Source organism: Abramis brama, assembly GCF_963993115.1.
Source record: "Abramis brama genome assembly, chromosome: 3".
Lineage (NCBI taxonomy): Eukaryota > Metazoa > Chordata > Actinopteri > Cypriniformes > Leuciscidae > Abramis > Abramis brama.
The window spans coordinates 52772671-52796516 of NC_139965.1; the positions used below are offsets into that span (position 1 = coordinate 52772671).

The 23846-nt window shown below is 39.8% G+C and overlaps 1 protein-coding gene across 1 annotated transcript in view; it reads left to right on the forward strand.

Annotated features, from left to right (window-relative positions):
* The first annotated feature begins 5569 nt into the window (after window positions 1–5569).
* Window positions 5570–23846, forward strand: part of LOC311079758 (sodium/potassium/calcium exchanger 3) — a 53231-nt gene continuing 34954 nt past the window's right edge. Inside the window, exons 1-2 of the mRNA XM_084109404.1 lie at window positions 5570–6006; window positions 16612–16704. Of these exons, the coding sequence (XP_083965530.1) occupies window positions 5898–6006; window positions 16612–16704 (202 nt within the window). The 5' untranslated portion in view covers window positions 5570–5897. The remainder of the gene's footprint in view (window positions 6007–16611; window positions 16705–23846) is intronic.

The following is a 23846-nucleotide window of genomic DNA, read 5'->3' on the forward strand; positions in this document are numbered from 1 at the left end:
CGAGCTGGTGTCAGAAATGTATCAAATATTTGTCTTAAGTATTGTCATTGAACTCATAACACATTTGCTATATTTTTGTTTCACATCAACACAATGTTTTTACACACTGAATGTCCCAAAAATGTTCAAATGAGAGCATGCCACTCTCTAAACCTTTTATGGTCTATAAAAATGTACACATTTTAAAATTAACAACTTAATTAATAAGTCATTACCTCAATCATTATTTCTTTATTTCTTTATTCATTATACTTTTCTTTTCTAAATAGAGAAAATAGAGTAACTTTTCCTAAATAGAGAAAAGTTACTCCAGCTACTTTGGCTGTGTCCCAATTCAAAGACTGCATGCTTCGAAGGACTCAGACTTCAAAGGACACACCTTCGAAGGCTGCGAAAGTCGGACTGAGCTTTGTGAAATGGGATGGTCTAGCCTATAGAGGACTGTTCTTGTCGCCTAGCAACTGTGACAACTGCCGTTGACAGTAACGTTTGTACTAGACCTTTATATTTAAAAAGTTATATTTATAAGAAGTATAATATATAATATATAAGAAATTATAGTAAACTGTCTGAAAACAAAATAAGGTTCACAATTTGTCTAAATAAGTTCACCATGGTCCATTTCTGTATATAATTGTCACAGTATGTGGCTGAGGATGAAGAGCACGACGAAGGAGTCAACTGAAATAGATTTTAATTAAAACTATTGGGAGATAACACCCACATACATGTGAATGCAAATCAATACAGGAGAAAGACCAGACTGAAACTGAGGGCTAATATACAAGGGCAAACAAAGGAGCAAATGAGGTGATTAACAAGGCACGGGTGAATGGGATGAATGAATGAATCTCATGGGGAAAACTAGGTGAAAGGAAAACTAACACAGAAGACAAAAATCCCAAAACACAAAGGCAAAACAAAACATAACCCTGACCTTTTGCCAAAAAAAGTGCAACCAGGGAGGGGGACGGGCACCATAGAGTCCTGGAGGGCAAGTGCGCAAGGATGTGCTTGGCAGGCTAGGAAGCCTCCAGGGCGAGCCAAGAAGGCGCCAGAAGCTCAGGGAGCCAGGGAGGTTTGGCCTTGACCCGAAAGCTAGGCTATTTTTCTCCAATTTCTTGGGAGGAGCTATGGGGTTTTGAACCAGAGCGGACTCTGGAGCGGGTTCAGGGGCTGGAGCCATCACTGGACTCCGGTCAGGGGCTGGAGCAAACTCTGGACTGTGCTCAGGGACTGGTGTGGATTTGTGTTTGGCCCAGACACACATAAGTGTTAGTGTAAGCGAAGTGTAAGCAGCCCCTAAGTTAATAACTAATGATCTTTGCTATGCAACTGAATCAATCAAAACTAACTTTAGCTGGACAACAACATTATTCTAGAGCTTCTGTAAAGCTAAATCAATCTCTGTTACTTTAATTTCTTATTATCATGGTAAAGCTGCTTTAAAACAATCTATTATTGTTGTTAAAAGCGCTATATAAATGAAGGTGACTTGACTTGCCATTTTGGACAGTGCGATACTCTCTGGGTTGGGCTCTGGGATTTCCCTCTTGAGAGCAGGCTCGGAAACTTCACTCACTCACGTTAATGTAGTACTGTTTATTTGTACTAACATGGCCTGAACTGAGTGTGGGATTGTTTTGCATCTAATTTTAATTGTTCGAGATTCTAACGTCACAATGCAGTTTCTCACACACACATATATATGTTGTCATATTTATTTTATTTTATTTTTGTTTTTATTATGTCATAATTTTGTTATAATGAGCCCAGCCTGAACCCTGCACACTCTCCATCATCCATGAGTTTCCTGTGCTTCCTGTCATGGCCATGGAGTTCATCCCCAGATGTGTGAGCTTCCTGTATCTCCTGAACTTCCTGTTTTTGAGGAACATAATAAGCTCATATTTGCTAAGTTTAAAGTATAGAAGGTTGGCATCACGTTCCACCAAAAAGGAGCAGAGAGAGTGAAAGTTTTGGAAAGCGACTTTGTGCATGTTGTGAACAAAACAACCAGATGCTGCTAGTTCACTGACCTTAAATTGCATGATGAAACACACACTAGGGGTGTATTGAGGCAGTTCCAGCCAGAAAGTCAGTTCATTTGGTGGCCATATTTGCAACGACTCTGGCTATTGTGATGTAGAACACAAACAGGCTGCAAACAGGCCAACTTTAAAGACCTTTTCTAAACAGAATTCAGAGACATTCACTCTTTTATTTTTGTTATGTATTTTTGGACTGTTGATGACAACAATACTCTGTGTTTTGTCTTTATTTGACTTGAGTGTACTGTGTGATATCTTCCAGAACTTGGAAGAGAAACATATCTCTGACACCATGCTTAAGTTGTGTTTTATCAGGTTTGAGGCACCAGTGCTCTGTAAATGATTTGTGTTTGTTGTTTCTCTATCCTTGTGGGAACTAAAGTTCTAAAACTAAATATCTAAGCTAAAATATTCCAAACGCCCCTAGAAGGACACCAAAACATGACTCAAACATTTTTAGAGTAACTATGTTGGTCTTTTTCACTGCACAATGGAAAGTATTTTGGCATTAAGCATGTCTCATAATAGTCTCTCTAATTTTACGCCACTAATTTTAAATCTTAGCTGCATGACCAAATAGTAAAATAAATATTATCATATGATACTGATAGCCTTATTGTACATTCTGCTGGAGGGATTGAAGAATCCCGAGAACAAACACAAAGTAAATGTTGCCACCTGGTGCTGAACATCGGTATACAGTTACTCAACAGTGCTCAACAGTAATAATATAATAATAATAAAGTTACTCAACAGTAATAATAGTTGTTATTAGTTGTAAGGATATACAGTATGCTAGTGAAAAATTGGATTCAGTTTGCTTAATGATGTTATCGAGTGTATCATCGTTGTGCCAAATTTTATTATGCAAAAAATAATTCTGCAAATGAACAAGGTTTCCTAAAGGTAGGCCTACAAAGAATAGTTTGAATATGTTTCTTTGAACATATATGATTGTCTCACACAGATATAGCGATAGAGTATTAGTCAATGTTTGGGCAATTTTATAATATATTTTAAAAGAATAGTATAAGCTACTTAAGTGTGAATCTCAATTGCAATTAAATGAAAATGTATTATAGTTTAAATTTGAATTAAACAATGCTTTTTTGACCCACTTAAATAAGACTTATTTACTTAACGTATAGGCTACTTAACATTATCTGCAAGTACATATTTACTTTTTTTTTTTTTTTTTTTTTTTTGACAGACTTAATATATGGATTAATGTATAGTGGGATGAAAGTGGTGTAGATGGGCAATGTAATGCCAGAAGAAAGGCTATTATTATTGGTTCCAGTCCTTGATTCTGATTGGTCAATAACTGTGTTTTATTCACTATAAAACACAGCTATGACCGCTTCACCCAAAGGTTCCATGTATGTATCACTACACAACACCCCTAGCAACCACTCTTAGCAACGTAAACATGATGTTCTCATTGATATTGTTCATTTAAGTTTATAGAGTAGCATATTGTGAGAGATCGAGAAGGCGAATGTACCTGCATTTACAGTAGATATAGCATTTTCCTTCAGGTCAGTCATATATTCTTAATAAAAAAAATGTCCACGATATCTTGTCCTTTTAAACGTTAAGTTATTTTCCCGTGCCCTAGTCATTTGTCAGTTGCATCTTGCTTCTCCGAGTGCACAACCAGGGGGGTAATCTTTCAGAAAAAATTGAAGCTTCCCCGGGGGCCGTGATTAGCGGACCCCCACCTGCTGTTAGCATTCCATTGACTCCTATTCATTTTGGCGTCACTTTGACAGCGAATAACTTTACATCTGAGGCATTTAAAGACTCCATTTGTCCATTATTTATTTCTAAAGAAACACGAAAATGTATTAAAGGCTCCATTACCTTGTATCTTACGGTATGGCCCCGTAGAAGCAGTTTTTGTAAAAATAGGCTAACGATTGCGTCATAACCACGCGACTGTCTGTCGCACAGTAGAGAAATTACCGTATAGACAGGAGGAGAAGCTCGCAGGCAATCGGGGGGACGTGGAGGCAAAATGACCAAATAATTAATCAGAATACTTAGCAAAAGTTTCTCCTGCTCCTAGCTCATGGACACCTCCTACTCACACTCCCCGTCTCTGCAAGTTTCGGAAGGGAATGATTCAGATTTCTCTTGGCACAGCTACTAGAAGACAGACGGGTTGCTCACGTCACATCTACGTCGTCAAGCTCAGTTTGAGTCTGCGCAGTACGCTCAGCCATCAGGAAGTGAGTGCTTCTAATTGACTTCACTTTTCTCCGTTGAATCCAATGGGGTCGCTGTGTCCATTTCTTTCACTGTCTATGTGCACAACAAGTTTCAGTCCTTTCAATATAAAAGTCTTCTCTACTGACAGACTCACTCATTAAGACAATCTTTGCCGCCATCTAATGGCGAAATAATGTAACTTCAGTTGCTGTTCACGGTCAGGGACTATTTTTTCCAGCGGAAGGAAGGCTTTTAGTGATTGTATTTCATGAAAGTTGCATTGATACACGCTAAGCATCGTGCCTAACAACTGCCTTCAGCCGTGACTTATTCACGATTCAGCACAGCCCTTATTGCTTAAATAATGTCTGAATACAAACAAAAGAATAACGATAAAAGAATAAGATTAAGTCTAATTCACGGCAGAAGTGTGAAGGTTCATTGAGTGAGAACAATAGAACATGAATTGAGCAGTTCTTATCGCCAGACATTAGACAATAGACTGCAAATGGGTGTTTTTAAAGGGTAATAAAATATTTTATTAGAATCTTGTCATTCTTCTCTAAAAACTCACGATATGGTCTTACAAAATGCTTCAGAAAATGCATAGTTTTAGAGATATCATCCTCAGATTTGAAATGAAGCATGACCACACTGTGGCCTCACTTTATTTGTGGTTATACGTTGTTATAGTACATTCAAATAACATTTTTACATAAAAATTATATTCTTAATATTTTTATTAATTTACTTTTGTTTTTGATGTTTGAGCTTATACATCTCCATATTAAAAACAGTCTGAGTAATTCTGAGTCTTGAACTGTAAAAAAGTGTTGGCTTTCTAAATACAAGTTGGTTATGTGTCTATTCAGAATGACTTATGAACAGCACCTTTTTATTTAGGGTATGTCATTTATGCCCCACTAGCCCAAATTCAATTCAATTAAATTCACATTTATTTGTATAGCGCTTTTTACAATACACATATAGTTTCAAAGCAGCTTTACAGAAAATGCATGAGTCCACATTACAATTTAGAGTGATCTGTTATCAGAGGTAACTGTCTATGAATTTCAGAAATGTAGCCTATACAAAATCACAGTTAGTTAAAAATGTATTAATTTAAACAGTGTAATAATTTAAGGCAGAAAAAATTAGCTCATATTTGTTTGTTAACAAATGATTATGACAATGGAGTGTGGGGGGTAAGGGGTTTTCTTATTGGTCGTCCACGGCTTTACACGGCTGCATACTGGCAAGAGCCGCCCTCAAGCGGCAGCGGTGTGACTGTGAGTGTGTGTGTGTGTGAGAGAGAGAGAGAGAGAGAGAGAGAGAGAGAGAGAACGAGGGTACCATTTACAACGACCTTTCCAAATCCAATGGCATGTGAGCGCATTTGTGCGCTTTGAAGCAGATGATACCTGAGCATATAGAGCAGGTCTGCGCGTGAGGTTAGCGCTGCGATGCTTCTAAATAGTTTGAAACAGCGCCGTGTTAACTGCGATGAAGAAAAGCAAGGCAACTGAAAAGTTTAGTTTAGTAATAAGGTAGTTCTCAGTCCCGGATAACGACAGGAGGAATCTGCGGCTGCTACGATCATGTTCTGACTCAGCGGTGAGGAACAGACGGAGCGGAATGAAGTCTGTGACATGGAGCGTCAGACGGCGGCCGTTCCAGCGCTTCTGCTGCTGTGCGTTCAGCTTTCTCCTGGTTGTGTGGGTCGCACAGGTCCTGCAACTGACAGGTTAGGACAATCACAGACAAAACATGCATTACTTTAACACCATCATCCCCATGGTTATGCTTTTGTTCGTACCATGCGTTTTCATTTTTTTCTCATTTGTGTCTCTGCATCAATATGATAGCCTATGAAGAGGAGCATGATTTATGCACACAGCAGAAATAAAATAGAGCAAATTATATTGTATTACTATAGCTATAAGAGCTATAAGTTTTGTATTCTTTATACAGTTAAAAAATAGCCTAATAATTAATCATAAATGGTTTTCATTAAGCAGCACTTAGCTATTATTTTAAATGTATAATTTTTTTGTATAAAAACTTGTTCTGCCAGTAAAAAAAAACCTTCACACCTGTGTCACAGCACCACTGAAAGGTGGATTCCCATGCTAAGCCCAATCACTATATACAACTAACCTGTAATGAGTGTTGGAGGAAGATAGAAACAGACCAATGTATATAAACTAACATACCTAAACTGAATTATTTTGCTGCCTTACGGGTTCTGAAAGTTCCAAAAACAACCTGATCCTAGAGATTCACCTATCCAGGGCATTTGCTGTAAGTAATAGTTACACGTTTACTTCCTATATAGTGCTATAGTGTTAGGAGCCTACAGCTGCCGGTGCTTAATGTTGGTGATGGTGACCCACTCTCATGTCCAATTTAAAAAAACAATATTTTTAGAAATATGATATGGCTTGAGTCCTTATCTCTTGACAGTCATTTTAATTCTTATTTCTTAAAATGTTGTTTTTTCCTGTGTGTAAAAACTTGTATTATCAAAACCAATACTTGTTTTATAGTGCGTCTGATTCTCCTTTTAAAGTACCCAATAAAAGCAGCATAGTTGTAAATCCATAAACATATCAACCCCTGCTTTTCCAACCAAGCTTCACTTTCATGACAGATCAGTTGTGGCTCTGGGAACCTTGGAGGTGTCAGCTTTTTCTAGTATTTCTTGAACCATTAAAACATAAATCAGCATTTTATTTTAACTTATGCAAACATATTATTTGCGGCAGATGAGTTTGTAAACACAACATTAACATTAGAATTGAAGGAACCAACAGGCAGTATTGCAAGCAATTCAACTAAAATCAAAGAAAGCTTTATTCCTGGTCAGCTTGCTTTCATGATTCAAATCACTTAAATTAAACTATTGAACTTTATTATTGTTCGGTTGTATGAACTTGTATTAATCTTTTCTTGACAGCTGACTGCATTATTTAGTAGATCAATGTAATTGGCTGTGGGGCGAGGTTTGAGCTTAACTAGTTTGGGGGGGGGGGGGGGGGGTCATACGACAAACTTGGACAATGGCACATAAATACTTATATTGTACTTATATTGTATGTCATGTAATGATGGAGGTGCAGTTTAGTACATTTAACATAAATGATCTGTAAATGTTATACTGAATAACACACTGCAGTTAAAATTATAATCAAGTTGCCTACTTTACATTTGCTTTATTACTTTCAACACATCCAAATAAGTCTCACTTTCAGTCCACAGTAGTTTGTACAAGTTGGAAAAAACAGTATAATTACAATTAGTGTACTTATATAATTGAATGATTTGATATTTCTTGAATGAAGCTGCAGATTTATACCTACTGACAAACAGACCAAACCAGGACAACAAACTGTTCCAACTTGCAGTGGTCACATTGATCTTCGTGTGTGGCATCAGTTGTTTCATTTTTATGTTTTGTGATGACAGAGAGAACGGTTCTGCAGCAGAGGCGCTGATTTTACCCATATATAGCATCACAAAATGAAAGCTGAAAAAATATGCCCTACACAAGAGAGCAGGAGAGACAGTCTGATAAGAAACAACTTAAATCATTTGGTGGGAGCAACTTTGCAGCAGTCTCTCTCTAAAACAACAGAAGACTCACCATAGAAGTCACTTGCATATGGATCAATGTTTATTGTTTTCTTTAAGTTCAACTTAAGTTGTAAACATTCATTGACACCAACAGACCTGTTTCTGTCATGGGTGGTTGCAATGAATTGCACGAAGATTGAGTTTAACAAACATAAACAGTCTTTAATAGTAAATCCATTAAGGAAAATGCTGGAGAATGCAAGGAAAAAAGCTTAGCAGAACAACCACATAAAACATAGACAATACCAAACCTATAAAAACACAGGGTAACGTCTCGGTTGCGTATGGTAACCCTCCTTCCCTGAAGGAGGGAACGGAGACGCCACGTCGGGACCGACGAATAGAAATCTTGCTAGAGAGGCCAATCTACTTCGAGTGAAACTAAGTGAGCCAATGCACATTGGCGTGCAATCATTTGCAACAGATGCTCTGCCATGCAGCGCGGGAATATAATGAGCAGCAGATGCAATTGCACTTCAGTTTTTTGCTGAGGAGCCGAGCCGATGAGCTCGCTGCCCCAGCGGGCCGCAGCAGGTGTGGCGACGGGACGTGGCGTCTCCGTTCCCTCCTTCAGGGAACGAGGGTTACCATACGTAACCGAGACGTTCCTCTTCAGTCGGTCATTCAACATCACGTCGGGACCGAATAGGAATCCCTACCAAAGGGCCAAAGCTGCTGACCCCATCCAGAGCCCTGTGCAAGCTTGCCCCTTCTTACCTGGAAGGATGATAGGAGAAGGCTTACACAGAGTTTATCTGTCACTGTTGTTCCGTGATAACCCATACAGTGAGATTATTGGATAACACTGGGAAAGCGTGCTCTTTCTGTTAGGAAGGAGAACGCTGCGGAACTGCTGAGTTCTGTCCACATACAGTCGCAGAGCGCGGACGGGACAGAGCAAAGCCAGGGTTGGGTCTGCCTCCTCCAGGGGCAGAGCTTGCAGGTTCACCACCTGGTCCCTGAAGGGAGTGGTAGGAACCTTGGGCACATAGCCAGGCCTCAGTACAACGTGGTTGTCACTCGGCCCGATATCTAGGCACGATTCGTTGACTGAAAATGCCTGCAGGTCCCCTACCCTCTTGATGGAGGCCAGTACAACTTGCAGCAAAGTCTTCATGGACAGAAGCTTTTTTTTTAACCATCTCGCCCCCCTAAGGACCCTGACGGCCAGGTCATGCTTTCCTACTGTTTTGCCATCTATGTGGTCGTGATATGCTGAAATAGCGGCAACTTTGAGGGTGGAGGGAGACAGCCCTCGCTCCAACCCTTGCTGCAAGAAAGAATGCACGGACCCTGTCGAACATCTTCGGGAGTCCTCTCGGTGAGAGGAACACCACTTGACGAACAGGTTCCACTTCAAGGCATATGCATGTCTCGTAGACGGTGCCCGTGCCGAAGCGATGGTGTTGAGTGCATCTGGGGGTAAGTCACCTAGAACCTCCACGTCCCATCCATGGGTGCCATAGGGTGCCCCGTCTCTGAGTCAGAAGGTCTTTCCTCAGAGGAATGGGCCAGGGAGGGGCTGTCACGAGGAGCATGAGTTCTGGGAACCAGGTACGGGTGGGCCAATATGGAGCCACCAGAAGGACCTGCTCCTCATCCTCCCTGACTTTGCACAGGGTCTGTGCAAGTAGGCTCACTGGGTGGAACGCATATTTGCAGAGGCCCAGGGCCAGCTGTGTGCCAGTGCGTACGTGACAAGTGTTCCCTCGGTCAAGGAGTAAAACAGCTGGCAGTGGGAGGTCTCTGAGGAGGCAAACAGGTCTACCTGAGCCTCCCCAAACTCTCTCCAGATCAGCTGAACTGCCTGGGGGTGGAGTCGCCATTCTACCGGGAGCACAGCTGGTGATAGCTCGTCGGCCACACAGTTGAGCACACCGGGGACATACATGGCCCGAAGCGACTTCAGATGCTTCTGAGTCCAGAGGAGGAGATGGTGGGCAAGTTGCGACATCCGACGGGACCGTAGACCACCTTGTCGGTTGATGTGCGCAATGGTCGCAGTGTTGTCCGTATAGACCAGCATGTCCCTGCCCTGTAGCGACCTTTTTAAGCGGCTCAGAGCGAGACCATGTGCCAATTGATGTGCCAATGCAGTTGAGGGCCGGTCCACACCCCAGCCAGTGGCAGAAGCATCTGTGAACACCACAGCATGCCTAGACACCTGTTCCAAGGGCACTCCTGCCCGCAGGAACGAGGGGTCTGACCACGGGCTGAAGGTCTGGCGGCACGCTGGTGTGATTGTCACCCGGTGAGTGTCGTGATGCCACGCCCATCTCGGGATTCGGCCCTGAAGCCAGTGCTGAAGCGGTCTCATATGGAGCAGCCTGAGCGGTGTTACCGCTGCTGCCGCTGCCATATGCCCCAGGAGCCTCTGAGAGAATTTCAGTGGGACCGCCATCCTGCCTTTGAACGTATTGAGGCAGTTCAGCACCGACTGAGTGCGTTCCTCTGTGAGGCACACCACAGTGAGGCGTCTGTGCAACCGAATCCAACTCCATACCGAGAAAAGAGATCCTCTCCACGGGGATAGTTTGCTCTTTTCCCAGTTAACCTGAAGACCCAACTGGCTGAGGTGCCTGAGCACGAGGTCCCTATGTTCGCATAACTGATCTCGAGAGTGTGCTAGTATGAGCCAGTCGTCGAGATAGTTACAAGGGAACAAGGGCCCCTTCCGTGACTTCTGTGAAGACACGGGGAGACAGGGACAGCCTGAAGGGCAAGAAACGGCCTGTGTCGAGGGAGAATCGAGACATGAAAGTACGCGTCCTTCAGGTTGATCGCTGCAAACCAATCTCGGGGACGGATGCATTCGAAAATGCATCTCTGCGTGAGCATTTTGAACGGTAGCTTGTAGTGTTGTCAAGGTACCAAAATTTCAGTATTCGGTACCAATACCAGTGAAAATCCACGGTTCTCGGTACCAATTTCGGTACCAAAGCTTAATTTAGATTAAATTTACATATATTAAAGTGTATATTGTGTTTTATTTGACTTGACTGTACTTTTATTTAATCCAAAACTGGGTTCATATTTAATTTTAAAAGGGCTTTTTAAACCTGCTAAGAGTTATCCAGCCAAGAATAAGCCTAGAACTGCTTTTCTGACGGACTGATATTAATGACATAAATAGGGATGCACCGATACTGATACCAGTATTTGGGTGTCGGTCCGATACTGTGCTCGTAAAACTACCCTGATACAACCATATTTTTTTGCGTGTACAAAATCTTTATATCAAATGTAGGCTATGCCACGGCGAGATGAAAACGTCTCAACTTCTCATCTCAACAGGTCATGTGACAAAAATCAACCGATCAGCTTCAGCCTTTCAGTAACAACATCGAAAGCTTGGCCGAATGGCTGATCATAGCTGTACAGGATGGCTTTTTATATCTCATCTCCATAAATATATCTAGTAAAGCTAATGCAAGGGCTAGAAATAAATTAATTCTTTGCTGATACTTCCTCGTCATCATGGAGAGCGCAGTTCGCACTGCTTTCTCCTTCTTTCCACAAGCGCTTGCTCTCCCGTGGCGTCTGTCGTTGCTGTGCAACCATGAACAAAGGCGCGCCTGGAAAAACGAGCACGCCGCGCCGGTCTTGCAGGTCCAAGATCGGTCTTTTCTTGGGTACAATGAAGTAGGGGCTGTAATACCCTGACCTCATATCGGCTGGAGGGACCAGCTCTTTCGCGTCCTTCACCAGTAGGACTGCAATCTCCACTCGCAAGACATGGGAATCGGCTGCTCTCACTGTAGTGGAGTGGATGGCCCGAAACTTGAGGGGACGCCGGGCGATCTGAATCACATAGCCGAACCTGATGGTCCGAATGAGCCAGTGAGTCGGACTGGGGAGTGCTAACCAGGCTCGCAGAGACCGTATAAGCGGGACCAGAGGGACCGTAAGCGTACCCGCAGTGGGGCAGCGAGGTGGAACGCAGGGACGCGGCTCGGGAGGCTCTCTCTGGGAGGCGGCCCGTAGTGGGGTTTGAGTGTGCTGTGCAGAAGGCGCAGGAGGAGGCTTGATTGCATTCTCGAAATGCACGCTGCTGCCCGCTGGCGATATAAGAGGCAGATAAGAGTGGTGAGGATTCTCTCCTCCCACTGCTCTCCAGGCCCTCGTTAGACTCAGAGATTGAAGAACCTGCTCTTTTATTGAAAATTTGGGTACCGCTGGTTTTAATGCCAGCGGCTGATCGCCTTAGTCTGCTTCCGTACAGCCGAGAACTGCTGTGCAAAGTTCTCGACCGTGACGGGGGAGTTAAGAAACCTGACTTTGTCGGTCTCCCTCATGTCGGCCAGACACAGCCAGAGATGGTGCTCCTGGACCACCATAGTGGACATCGCACGACCCACTGACAGTGAAAACCAACAGTTTCTGGCAGTGAAAGGTGCCATCCACGACCCAGTGAGCTCCTCATGCACCTCCGGGAAGAAAGAGAACCAGTACGCGCCACCCCAAAAAAACAATTGTCCAGCCTCGATGGCTCGGGACTCGGTGGAGGGCTCCACATGAGCCCAATCCTGTTGGCAGCCCGGGAAAGCATGGCCATCATCTTCGGGTCCGACTCAGGCACCGCTGTCCTCCGAAGGGGGCAACGCCGCCGAATCGTCATCCCTGGAGAAGTTTGACCCACCTTCCGATGCAGCGATTGACATCTGATCATCTTGGGAAGCAGTGAAGGATACGGCTGGTACACACCTCGTGGATGATCCAGCGTGTTGTGTCGGCAGCTCTACTGGCTGCGGAGCGTGGGAGGAATGAGGGTTCCTAGGATGTTGGTTCCCCGAAGGTAGCGCACTCACCGTGATCCTCAGGTCATCCGCACTACTGCCTGAAGTAAACCTCTTACACATGAACAAATAAACTCGAAATGTGGAAATTACATTATATATACTGTATATGTTAAATACATTAAATGCAATCTCAAATCGATTGATTAGAATAAGTTATTACTCCACCACCTGCATGTGACGTCATTAATCACAGTCTTATATTGTTAAACTAATGTGGTTCAAATGTAGCATGGATGCCAGCCGAACTTAGCCCCGCCCACAACATTTGAGGTCGGGAAGTTCGGTCTGGACTTGATCCGTTGTGGAGCAGCTATGCTTGAAATCATAGCTGCTATAATAATAATACCAATCAAATTGTCAGGGCGGGCTTTATACGATGATGGACAGATGATCAACAATAACGTAATCATCCACGTCACCAAAGAGGGCTTGGGTTGAATTTGTTTACAACAAAGATGACTGCCGCTGGAGAATTGAGATTCCACCATCGCGTCTGTTATAGAACATATCGACAGCGCATTAATTTTTAAAGAGGAACAGAGAACCGTGATCAAGGCATTTGTCGATCGGAAAGATGAGTGAAGAACATACGTCACTTACTCCGTTGCTCTGATTGGTTGTAGATCTATCCAATTGAGTGCAGAGGCAATAAGTGTGTTCGACATCGGCTGCGGCTGGATGTAACCGATCGGTGAGAGTAGCTGCGTGCAGGCGGTGAGGAGCTGCAAACAGAGACGTGAAGTCGGACACTTTCTGGTTCCCTTAGTGACCGCTCACGTGGTGTTTGCATACTTTACCACAGCTGAAGTGAAATAAATGCAATAATTGCCAAATAATACACAGGTGTTTCAGAGACATTTTCATTCAATATTTTATGTACTGCTTCATACAGCGTCTGTATGAACAAGAATAAAGTTCAACATAAGCTACTATCAATGAAGAGTCTACGTTTTTTTATCTGTTTTTAATTTGATAAACATGACACAATATAACATCGCAACTACAACTACATATAACTTACTGTTATAAAAAATTTGTGAGCTTTAGAGGAACTAAAGGTGTTCGTATAAACACAAAACACACGTGATCGTTGTCATGCGGTGAATCCGGCCAATCGTGGAACAGCTGTGTCATCATCAGAGCTCCTGCAGCCCAGTGCAGCCACTCTTGAGAAGTGGTTTGATTCTCCGGCTAATCTTGAATCGCTCTCTCGCAGTACTTTGATGGCATACGTCACAGTCACGACGTGGCATTGGCGCTGTATCAAGTTGGACAAAATTTCGAACCGGCAAGCACTGCTTCAAGTCAGCCGCCGATCGGTCTGCACAGAGCTGCATGAAGTCGAACAAGCCTATTTTATTTCCTGGTTCGGTTGAAACATGCCCCTTAATCACAGCCCAATGGAGCAGTATCAGACTCATATTCTGACTAGAATCTGAGTATGACGACATCAGGCTAGTTCAAACGACCAGTTGCGACTGGTTTCAAGGAACAGTTGTGACTAGCTAGTTAGTTTCTACAATGATGTATCATACTATGGTGGTTAACCAATGAGTTACGTTGTTGTACGGGAATTGCACCCCTGGATGTGTTGCCTGTTGAATCTATTGGTGGCATTAAGTATGTACATAGGCTTTGCCTTATCGACCTTCGCTTGTTTTGCTATTTTGCACCTATTTCTTGTGCTGGAGAAACTCATGGGCCATCCGGTTTCAAGCTATCTGCCCTCCTTCCTTTGGTTCAGATGAGGATGAGAGATTGCTCTGTCTAGTTAGGACATTGAGGGTCCTTCTAGGCTTGGTCTGAATGTTTTTTGGAGGATATTTGTCTAATAGGAGACTGGGCATCTAGTCTTCCTTTTAGCCAGGTTCTGTAGCCTGAATGTTTCATCTGTGGCTTGCCAGATCTTATGAAGCCAGACAATTATGATTATGACATTAAAAATACAATCGTGATTCTCACACAAAAATAAAATATTTCATTCATTTTTTTTATTTAAAAATCCTTGATTTTTGAGTGCAAATCACTACTGAGACAAAAGAGTGCAGTGTAAACAACCTTGTTTAGATTTTTACTGTTACTATTGGATTGCAAATAACTGAGTAATTGTGCATGCGGAGTGTTTTAATATGTCATATTTTTGGATTAAAATTTCCAAAAACCATTAGAACAGTGTTATTGTCACGTGTCAGTGTATGTTTGGACTTTCAGTTTGTGTTTTGATTTGTTCCTGTTTTCCTTTGTTCTTTTCCTGCCACTCCTTTGTTTCCATGGTTACCGTCATTATCAGTTCAGTTGTATCACCTGTTTAGTCATCATCGTCATCTGTATCACATGTGTTCTGTTAATCAGTGTAATCTGTGTTTGTATTTAAGTTCTGTCTGTTCTGTCAGTCTTCGTCCGATCTCCGTTATATTTAGTGTGTGTTGCTACCTGTTCTGCTGTCCTGTGTTTAATTAAATTAAACCTTTGAATGGAAAATATATCCTCGTCTCCGTCTGCCTTCCTGCAACCCACTGTGACAGTTATATATTTTGTTGATTTGTGTACTTACGTTATCCCAAATGTTTCTAACAATGTTTAAATCCAGAAAAATCAGCAATTTTTAGAAGTACATGGACCGATGTTTGTACCTCAGAGACAACATTATTGTCAAGTGGTTAACAGTGTAATCAGAGAGAGCTTTCTCCATCATTCAATATATTTTAAACAACACAAGTCATCCAATTTTTATTAATAGGATTTTGTAATATCAATCTAGATTATTGCAAAGTGCAATAAGTGTCTCACCAGCCACAGAGCGAACGCACAGAGTAACGCTATAACATAACTTTCAACACACTCAAATGTATGATTATTGTTAGTATGATTGTTTTAACCATGTAATACAGCGCTGCGTTACCTCACATTCGCAACGAAAAGAGCAGAAGCAACCGACTGCAGTGCATAATAAAAGCTGTGTTTCGTGCTGGTCTCTCTCATTAGCATTCGCTCCAGCGGCCAGCACTGCTTCATACCACCATAGCGTTAATAAAACTGTAATACATTAGCTCATCCATTCAATCAGCTGTGGAGATGAAGACAACATCTCCCATGATTCCACGCTCATACACGGCGTCATCAAGCTACCACCTTTGTTTTGAATAAGTGACCTCTAGCGGCAAAACTTACATATTGTGCCTTTAAGTGAATTGTTTGTAAGTGAACACAATGCAATACAATTATGATTTCAAAGAGTATTGTTTTATTTTGTAAACTATCCAAAGATACACACATTATACAAAATAACAAAATTCAGATTCCGTCGGATTTTACCTGAGACTGTCACATGCCTCGTGAAATATTGAACTGGACTTAAAGAGACTGTGAGTAAGAGTAATGAAAACTTCAAAGTTCTTACTGAATAACAACATAACAAAAGCAAAAATTAGAAAACTAATAATGATAATAAATATAATCGTCATAAAAATTTGATATTCAGTACAGTAGTGCAGGCTAGTGATTCAATTTGAAATGCCGATTAGTATGTGTGTTTTTTTAATCTGTGTGAATTTTTTTTTAATGTATTCTCAAAGTATTATATATAACCCTGGTTCATACTGTAGTCTGTCACACTGTTGTGTTTTGCTAAACAAAATCTTTGAAATCTAAACAAAAGGGTTGTGGTACACTATGTTTGTCAAGATGCACGCTTGTGCGGTGAAGCTTTAAGTGCCTTCTGATGCTGAATGTTTTTCCTCAAGCATACTTGCTCACAAATACCTTTTTTGGTTTATCTGATAGATTCATGTTTAAGTAAATGTTTTCATTAGCATTATTGACTGTTGCAATGACAGTTTGCAGACATAAAAGTAAACTTTTGTACATGTTTGGTTGTGAAAGGTGTATTGGTGAATTAATTTATTGTGCCTTTACAGAGGTGGAGTCTTCGTGGCCAGAAACTGACTTTCCCAGACGCAGAGTCCTGCAGTATGGATTTGAGAATCAAACAGTTGACTCTCCCAGAGCAGGTGGGAATCATTTTACAGTATTTGCATTTCAAAGAATTTTAGATCTAAAATTTATATTTAATATTTATACAAACTACTGAGAGTAAATATTTGTTTTTCCCAAAGGCCACTGCTTGAAAGATATAGTTTACACAGTAAATGTATTTGTTCATGTGTTTATCTACAGGCTACTATGGTTGCATGGAGCATATTCTCTAAACTTCCCTTGTGAAAAAGAAGTGTGCTTCATTGTATTGAATGTGCACTAGTAGTGAAAGAAAATGTATATACATATACATATATATGTGTGTATATATATATATATATATATATATATTCAGTACACTTTTATGACTGTTTGTTAACACTGTAACACTATTGTCACTGTTACACTTTGTAGTTATTACATGTACTCACTATAGTAGTAATAACAACAGTAAATTATTCACAATTACATGCTAACTTAAACCATCCTAACCCTTTAGTAAATGCATGTTGTTAATTAATATTATACAGTACTTAAATGTATAATTACACTGTAACAAGGAAACTTCCAAATAATGAAAATAAAGAAAAAACACACTTTTCTTAACACACTAAAGTACACCTTTAAAAAGTGCACTTTGTAATAATGTCAAATTAATAGGTTTACTATGAAGTATAATTTAAGTCGTTAGGTGTAGCCTAAATCATATTTACTTGTGCTTTAATGAAGTCCACTTATTTTGATGTGTTGACTGACATACTAAAGCACATGTAAAGTACTTGATTATAATTTTAACTTTAATGTGTTATTCAATATTACATTTAAAGTTAATATATTTTAAAATGACTACATTTCAACTTTATCATTACAGATATCTGGGTACAAATCTATTTATAAAAACATGACATACAGGTAGAAATAGAAATAAAAATTGCATTAAATTATATTTTAGTTTACCATAAATACTTTTCAGGACATTCGGTTATTCAGTACATTAAGTAATTATGAACTGCCATATAAATATGTATTTAAGTCTTACTTAAGTCAGTCAAAAAAGCAATTTAACGTTGAGCTAACTGCATTTAATAAAACTGTAAACTAAATTTAAACTAGGGCTGCCCCCGATTTTTATTTATTATGAATTTCTTAAATAACCAAACTTTAACAACATAAGAGCAGATCCTTTGAGCGCTGCTGATGACGCTGTGAAGTATAATTTCAAATATAGTTTAATTTCATGAATTTCATGGTTTTTTTTAAACATGGACCTTTATTTTCTTTAAAAAGGCTTATTTCTTCTATCATAGTTTCATTTAAAACAAAATGAAATTAATAAGACAAGCGCAAACTGGGTCGTCTAGCATATACCTTACTTCTCACCGCTGCTTCCTGATGGTTTATAGGACAATTACTCCCAGTCGCCCCCTGCCGTTTCAAAGAATAGCACAGCAGCGAGCGCGTCAAGTATAAATGCGTATGGGGAGATGCACGCACAGTCAGCGGAAAAACAAGGCTTAAAGCTTAAAGAATATTTTAATGATTTATTAATAAACTAGTGTTTTCTGTGTCAGTGTCGGCTGCAAAGATGAAGTTGACAATGCTGACTCGCCAGTATGCTGATCTCTGCAGTATAGGGGATATGCCTTTAGAGAGAAATGCATCTTTTATAGGTATTACATAAGCAGAGAATATTTATTTTCCTTTTGAATTGGTTTGTTTAAAAAATAGACATTTCAAGCTTTCTATAGATATATTTCTCATGTCTATGAGGCAAGTAGCCTATACGCTGAGTTTTAGTTGAAGCGCTCCAGTTCACGGAGCCCGAGACAGCAGAAAGCGCATCCTTTTTGTTTTCTTTATTTTACACAACACTTTCTTATTGTGAGTTTACACAAATAAAAGTAGACCCTTTTTGATGTATTTGATGGCCAAGTGCAGGTGCTGGTGGTAAGGTACTTGTGTGTGTGTGGTTTGTGGGAGAATAAAATGACTCGCGGGACTCCCGCAAAATAGAAATATCGAAAAATAAAACATCTAAAAACAAATTAATTGTTATAAATCTATTTCACAAAAGCAACAAAAACAACTAAAGGCTAGGCGACACTTAACTTGAAACTATTTCAAGGAAGTTTCATGGACGTACAGAAAAAATCTATTTATACTTTTATGCGGGCTCATTGAGAGCACATACTAGTTAAAAGTGAGTGGAACAGAAAACATACACTGTCCAGAGATATTAAGAGGCTACATCAAGTAGAAACAGAAGTCAGGAAAAGACACTGTACTGTCACATCTGAAAAAAAGTTACAGACATTGATCTCAGACAAGTACCTTTGTTGTTATTATTGTAATTCTATTGCCATTTGTATATGCAAAGTACTGAGATCAGAGCAAGATCAGAGCATGGTCTGTCTGTTCTAATCTATGTGTACACAGCAAGCAGTTGCCATAAAAAATGCCGTACACCATGGACTGGATGCTTGAATAAGTTAGTTACCAGAATTAGCACTAGTGAAAGATCAGCTTGAGCGTTTGATGAATAAAAATGTGCAAAATCCATTTGCACTTTTGGTCACATGATGGAAAGTCAGTGTTTCTGAATTCTCTGTTGCAGTTTTATGTGTAGAAACCCTTTGTGTTTATTTTGATATACAGTACATAGGCAATGATTGGGCGTTTTAAAAATCATTGCAAGTTGCAACAAAATGTTTGGTCTATATTGGACCAAAGACCTATATAAACAAATGAGGATGTAATCAGTAACCAAGGAAACTGATACTAAACAAAGCAGGGAAACAGGAACTATAAGGAAATGATATAGAATATCATCCATAAAACGGAACATAGACCTGACATTACACTCCTCTCCCAGAAGGCATTAGCCTGATGTCGTCATACTCAGATTCTAGTCAGAATGTGAGTCTGATACTGCTCCATTGAGCTTTGATTATGGGGCGTGTTTCAACCGAACCAGGAAAGAAAATGCCTCTGCACTCAATTGGATAGACCTACAACCAATCAGAGCAACGGAGTAAGTGACGTATGTTTTTCATTCATGTTTCCGATCGACAAATGCCTTGATCGCGGTTCTCTGTTCCTCTTTTAAAATGAATGCGCTGTCGATATCTCCTATAACAGACGCGATGGCGGAATCTGCACATGATGTTTCGTAAACAAAGTTCGGGAGAAGCACGTTCAAATAATCAATCCAATCAACTTGTCATCAAACGATTGCCATGCCTACCTTATCAGCATGAGAGGAAGCATATATTTATTCACTCTGTCAACTCACCTAACATTCCTTGACAGTTTTCAGCATCCCCCCTATCACTCTCGGCTTGTTCTTCCACAGCCTGGAATACGGGGGGAGTACCCTGGGTTCGGGCCGAATACCGAGCCCGCCCTCTCCTCGGACAGCACCCCAAATATGCATTTATTCTATCTGACTTATTTATAAGTGTGAAATCTAAATTCTCCGGAGGCAGTCATCTTTTCTTTTACTGTCTATGCATCTTTGTTGTAAACAAATTCAACCCAAGCGCTCTTTGATGACGTGGATGATTACGTTACCGTTGCTCATCTGTCCATCATCGATTAAAGCCCGCCCTGCCGGCAATTTGATTGGCTCGGCCTTCTGGGAGCCGAGCATAATTACTCCTCAACGGATCGAGTCCAGACCGAACTTCCCGACCAAAAAATATTGTGGGCGGGGTTCGGGCTGGCACCCAGGCTAAGAATTGCATTTTGAATACCCTAGTTCAACCACTGCTGCATGTACAGTTTTTTTTTTTTTCTTAAGAAATATACTCTTAAGATTTGAAGTACACTACAAGTGCACATTCAATACATTTAAGCACACTTTATTTCCCAAGTGCAGTCTTCAAATAAGGGGTGACAGGGATAAAGTAGATCATAAGACTATCAAACTAGATCTTTTGATATAGAGAATCTGATTTCCCCAGTGAATAGGTAAAATCAAAGTGTGTTAGCACAAATTAGTTATTGACTGTCTATGAGACTACATTTGGTTACGTCTATTCACGTCATTAGGATCTGATCAGGTTCAAATAGCTCTTTAAGGTAACGTGCACAATTTCACTTTTTTTCAGTGCACAGTAAGAGACACTGCAATGTGTGAGCTCTATGCATGACCCAGTTCTTTTGGTTTTTAACCCTGTGCATTCAAGCAGCTCGACGTGACACAACAAAACAACATTGCACCAATTATAATCAACAAAATCTCAATCATGTTGCTCGCTTACTGCATTGGCAGGAAGTCATGAAATCTAAAACAGGTCAACCTTTACTCCATCAAAGGATCTGACTGGAGATTCAGGTATGAGGTGACATTTGGGACATGTTTCAAACTTACATATGCATACAAGCAAAAAATAAACCTCTCACATTCATGCAGAATGCTCCTCATATCTTTGTGAAAAACAAGTGCATTTAACTGTGTTGAATATGAACCTATAACCTTTAAATCTTAATTGTATATTTTAAAAAGCTGTACTTGCACATAATTTAAAATGAATTAAATAAAAGGCCACTTAAGTGTACTTAGAGTACACATTCATGACTGTTTTTGTATGCTTTTAAAAAGTGCACTTTGTAATAATGTCAAATTATAAGTTTTACTTGTAAATAGATAGCAATAATAAATGCAATTATTTTGATGTGTTGCCTAACATACAAGGTATGTTATAAGCACAGGTTATAAGCACATAATGTTCAAGCACAGGTATTAGTGCTTGAATGTAGTGTGTTATTCAATATTACATCTAACATTAAAGGGGTCCTATTATTTTTTCAACTTTAGTTAGTGTGTAAAAGGGTGATTATTACTAATAAGTCTAACAGGTATCACTTTACAATGACTATGAACTAAGAATAAACACTATTTCTATTGCATTTTAAAAATCTTAGTTGATGTTAATCTCAACATTTAAGATCAAAAGTTAACATTAATTAATGCTTTGTGAACTAACATGAACAATTGTATTCACTGACATTAACAAAGGTTTACAAATGCTTTAAAATGTAGTGCTCATTATTAGTTTATATTAGTTATGTTTATAATGTAAGTTAGTTTATAATGCGTTATGTTAACTTAAAAGTTAAAAGCAGTGCATAAAGTGCTTAGGTTAAGGTTCAAATATTGACAGTTAATGGTACATATTTGTGACAGTTAATGACTGCTCTCATTGTCTGCATATGTGTTGTGGAGCTCTACCATTGGATGAGATGCTTCTGGTGAAATCCCAAAACAGTGTTTTTGCTCGTCTATGAGAGCTGAGCAATATTATGTTTAATAGGTGCAATTTCTTTAACTGTTCTTCAGTAATTAGAAGGGGTTATGTAATAAGTCTGAGATCAATTTCATTTCCCCCCTTCTGTCTCTCTCTTGTCCTCACCATTGTTTTTGTTCCTTTAAAAAGACGAGACGGCAGACCCCGTCCTTTGAGGTTTGTGTTGCTTGGCAACTGAATGCAAAATTTTGGAGTGCGTGTGTTTGTGGAGAGCTGTGAGAGAGCGAGAGCTTAGATGAAAAAGACAGAGGCAGTGAGCGAGAGAGAGAGAGAGAGAGAGAGAGAGAGAGTGTGTGTGAGAGAGAGAAGAGAGAAAGGTGGGAGGAAATAAAGAATGAGAAGGAAAGGGAAGGTGCTATTTTTAGGCATGTCAGTAATCATTGCACATGATGTTCTTTGCGTTAGCCAAATATTTGTGTACATTTCACAGGAGTAGGTGGCTAGAGAATCCCTTACAAAGACAAACCCGATTGCTGCAGTCAAATAAAAAACAAATCATGCTGCATCATTTTTGACGATGTTATAATTAAAGACATTGAGTGTTACCTCTTCTGACATGCTGCATAAAGGTCACATGACATGAGCAGAAGTAACTGGTTGACACAATGTGGATGCTTTTGACTGGATATGATTTGCCAAATATTTAGGGAAAGTAACCCTAACAAGCCCATTGACCAAATACATCTACTATATATATTTCACAGCAAATGCACGTTTATTACTGTCATTTTACTTTTTATTTGGAGCTAATCAAATGTTTAGATATTGAGATATTTGTGTTAAAGTGTCGCTACTGTATGGCTGAAGTCACATCCTATGGCATTTTTCAATCCAGCGATGAAGTTTTGCTATTTGAAAGTAATATTCAATGTTATGGTATTTGTTATGCTAACAACTAATATTGGAATAAAACAAAAGGGATCACATGGAATTACTGATTTCATTTACTAAAGGGCATTTGGATCATGTAAACAAATAAAAATGGTAATTAGGTAATATAGGGGGTATCCATTGACTTAAATATGCATAATATGCAATGGATTTAATAGGGGAGACTGCGAAAACAGGAGGAAAACAAACGACTATCTTAAATTAAAAGCAGTTGTAAGACAGTGTTCCATACAACTCACCAATGAACCAGTGGTCCATGGACATTGACATGTGGCCAGCAATCAGTTTCCTGACATTTATGTACCTGATTTTGATGCCTGTGAATGTTTTATCTAGACAACACTATAAATACAATATAGGTATATCTAAATTCGGATGATCACTTATATCATTGTAATATGTCTTCATTGCGTGGTGCAGGCAGAAGAAGAGTCAAAAAGTTGAAATGCAAACTTTTACTTACAATATAATTCTAACAGCTACAGCAAAGACAGGCAGAAGACACACACACACAGACAGAGACACACATAGACACAGAGACACACACACACAGAGACACACACACACACACACAGAATTAAAATCAATATTAATCTATCATGTCTAATAATAATACAGGGGGGGATTTGGAAAAAACTTTTATTAATTTTTTTAATGAAATACTTTTAAACTAAGTTATCTTTACCCTAATTTTATTTTAATTTTTTCTTGTAAAGGTTTGGAATGACATGATGACAGAATATTCATTTTTGGCTTTCTATTCCTTAAAACTTTGCCATTTGCAAGCACTGCTTAAATTTTACTTGCTTACCTTCGTAACAGCCATTTTGACTTGAAGAACTTTAAATTATAATACAAAAATCTAGGTACTTTAAAAGTTATTTTCCATTTTCCACAGCAATCTGAAATAGGCTTTATTTTTGGAACTTACACCTAACTGAGGCTTTCTCACTTGCACCCACATAGCGAAAAGACAA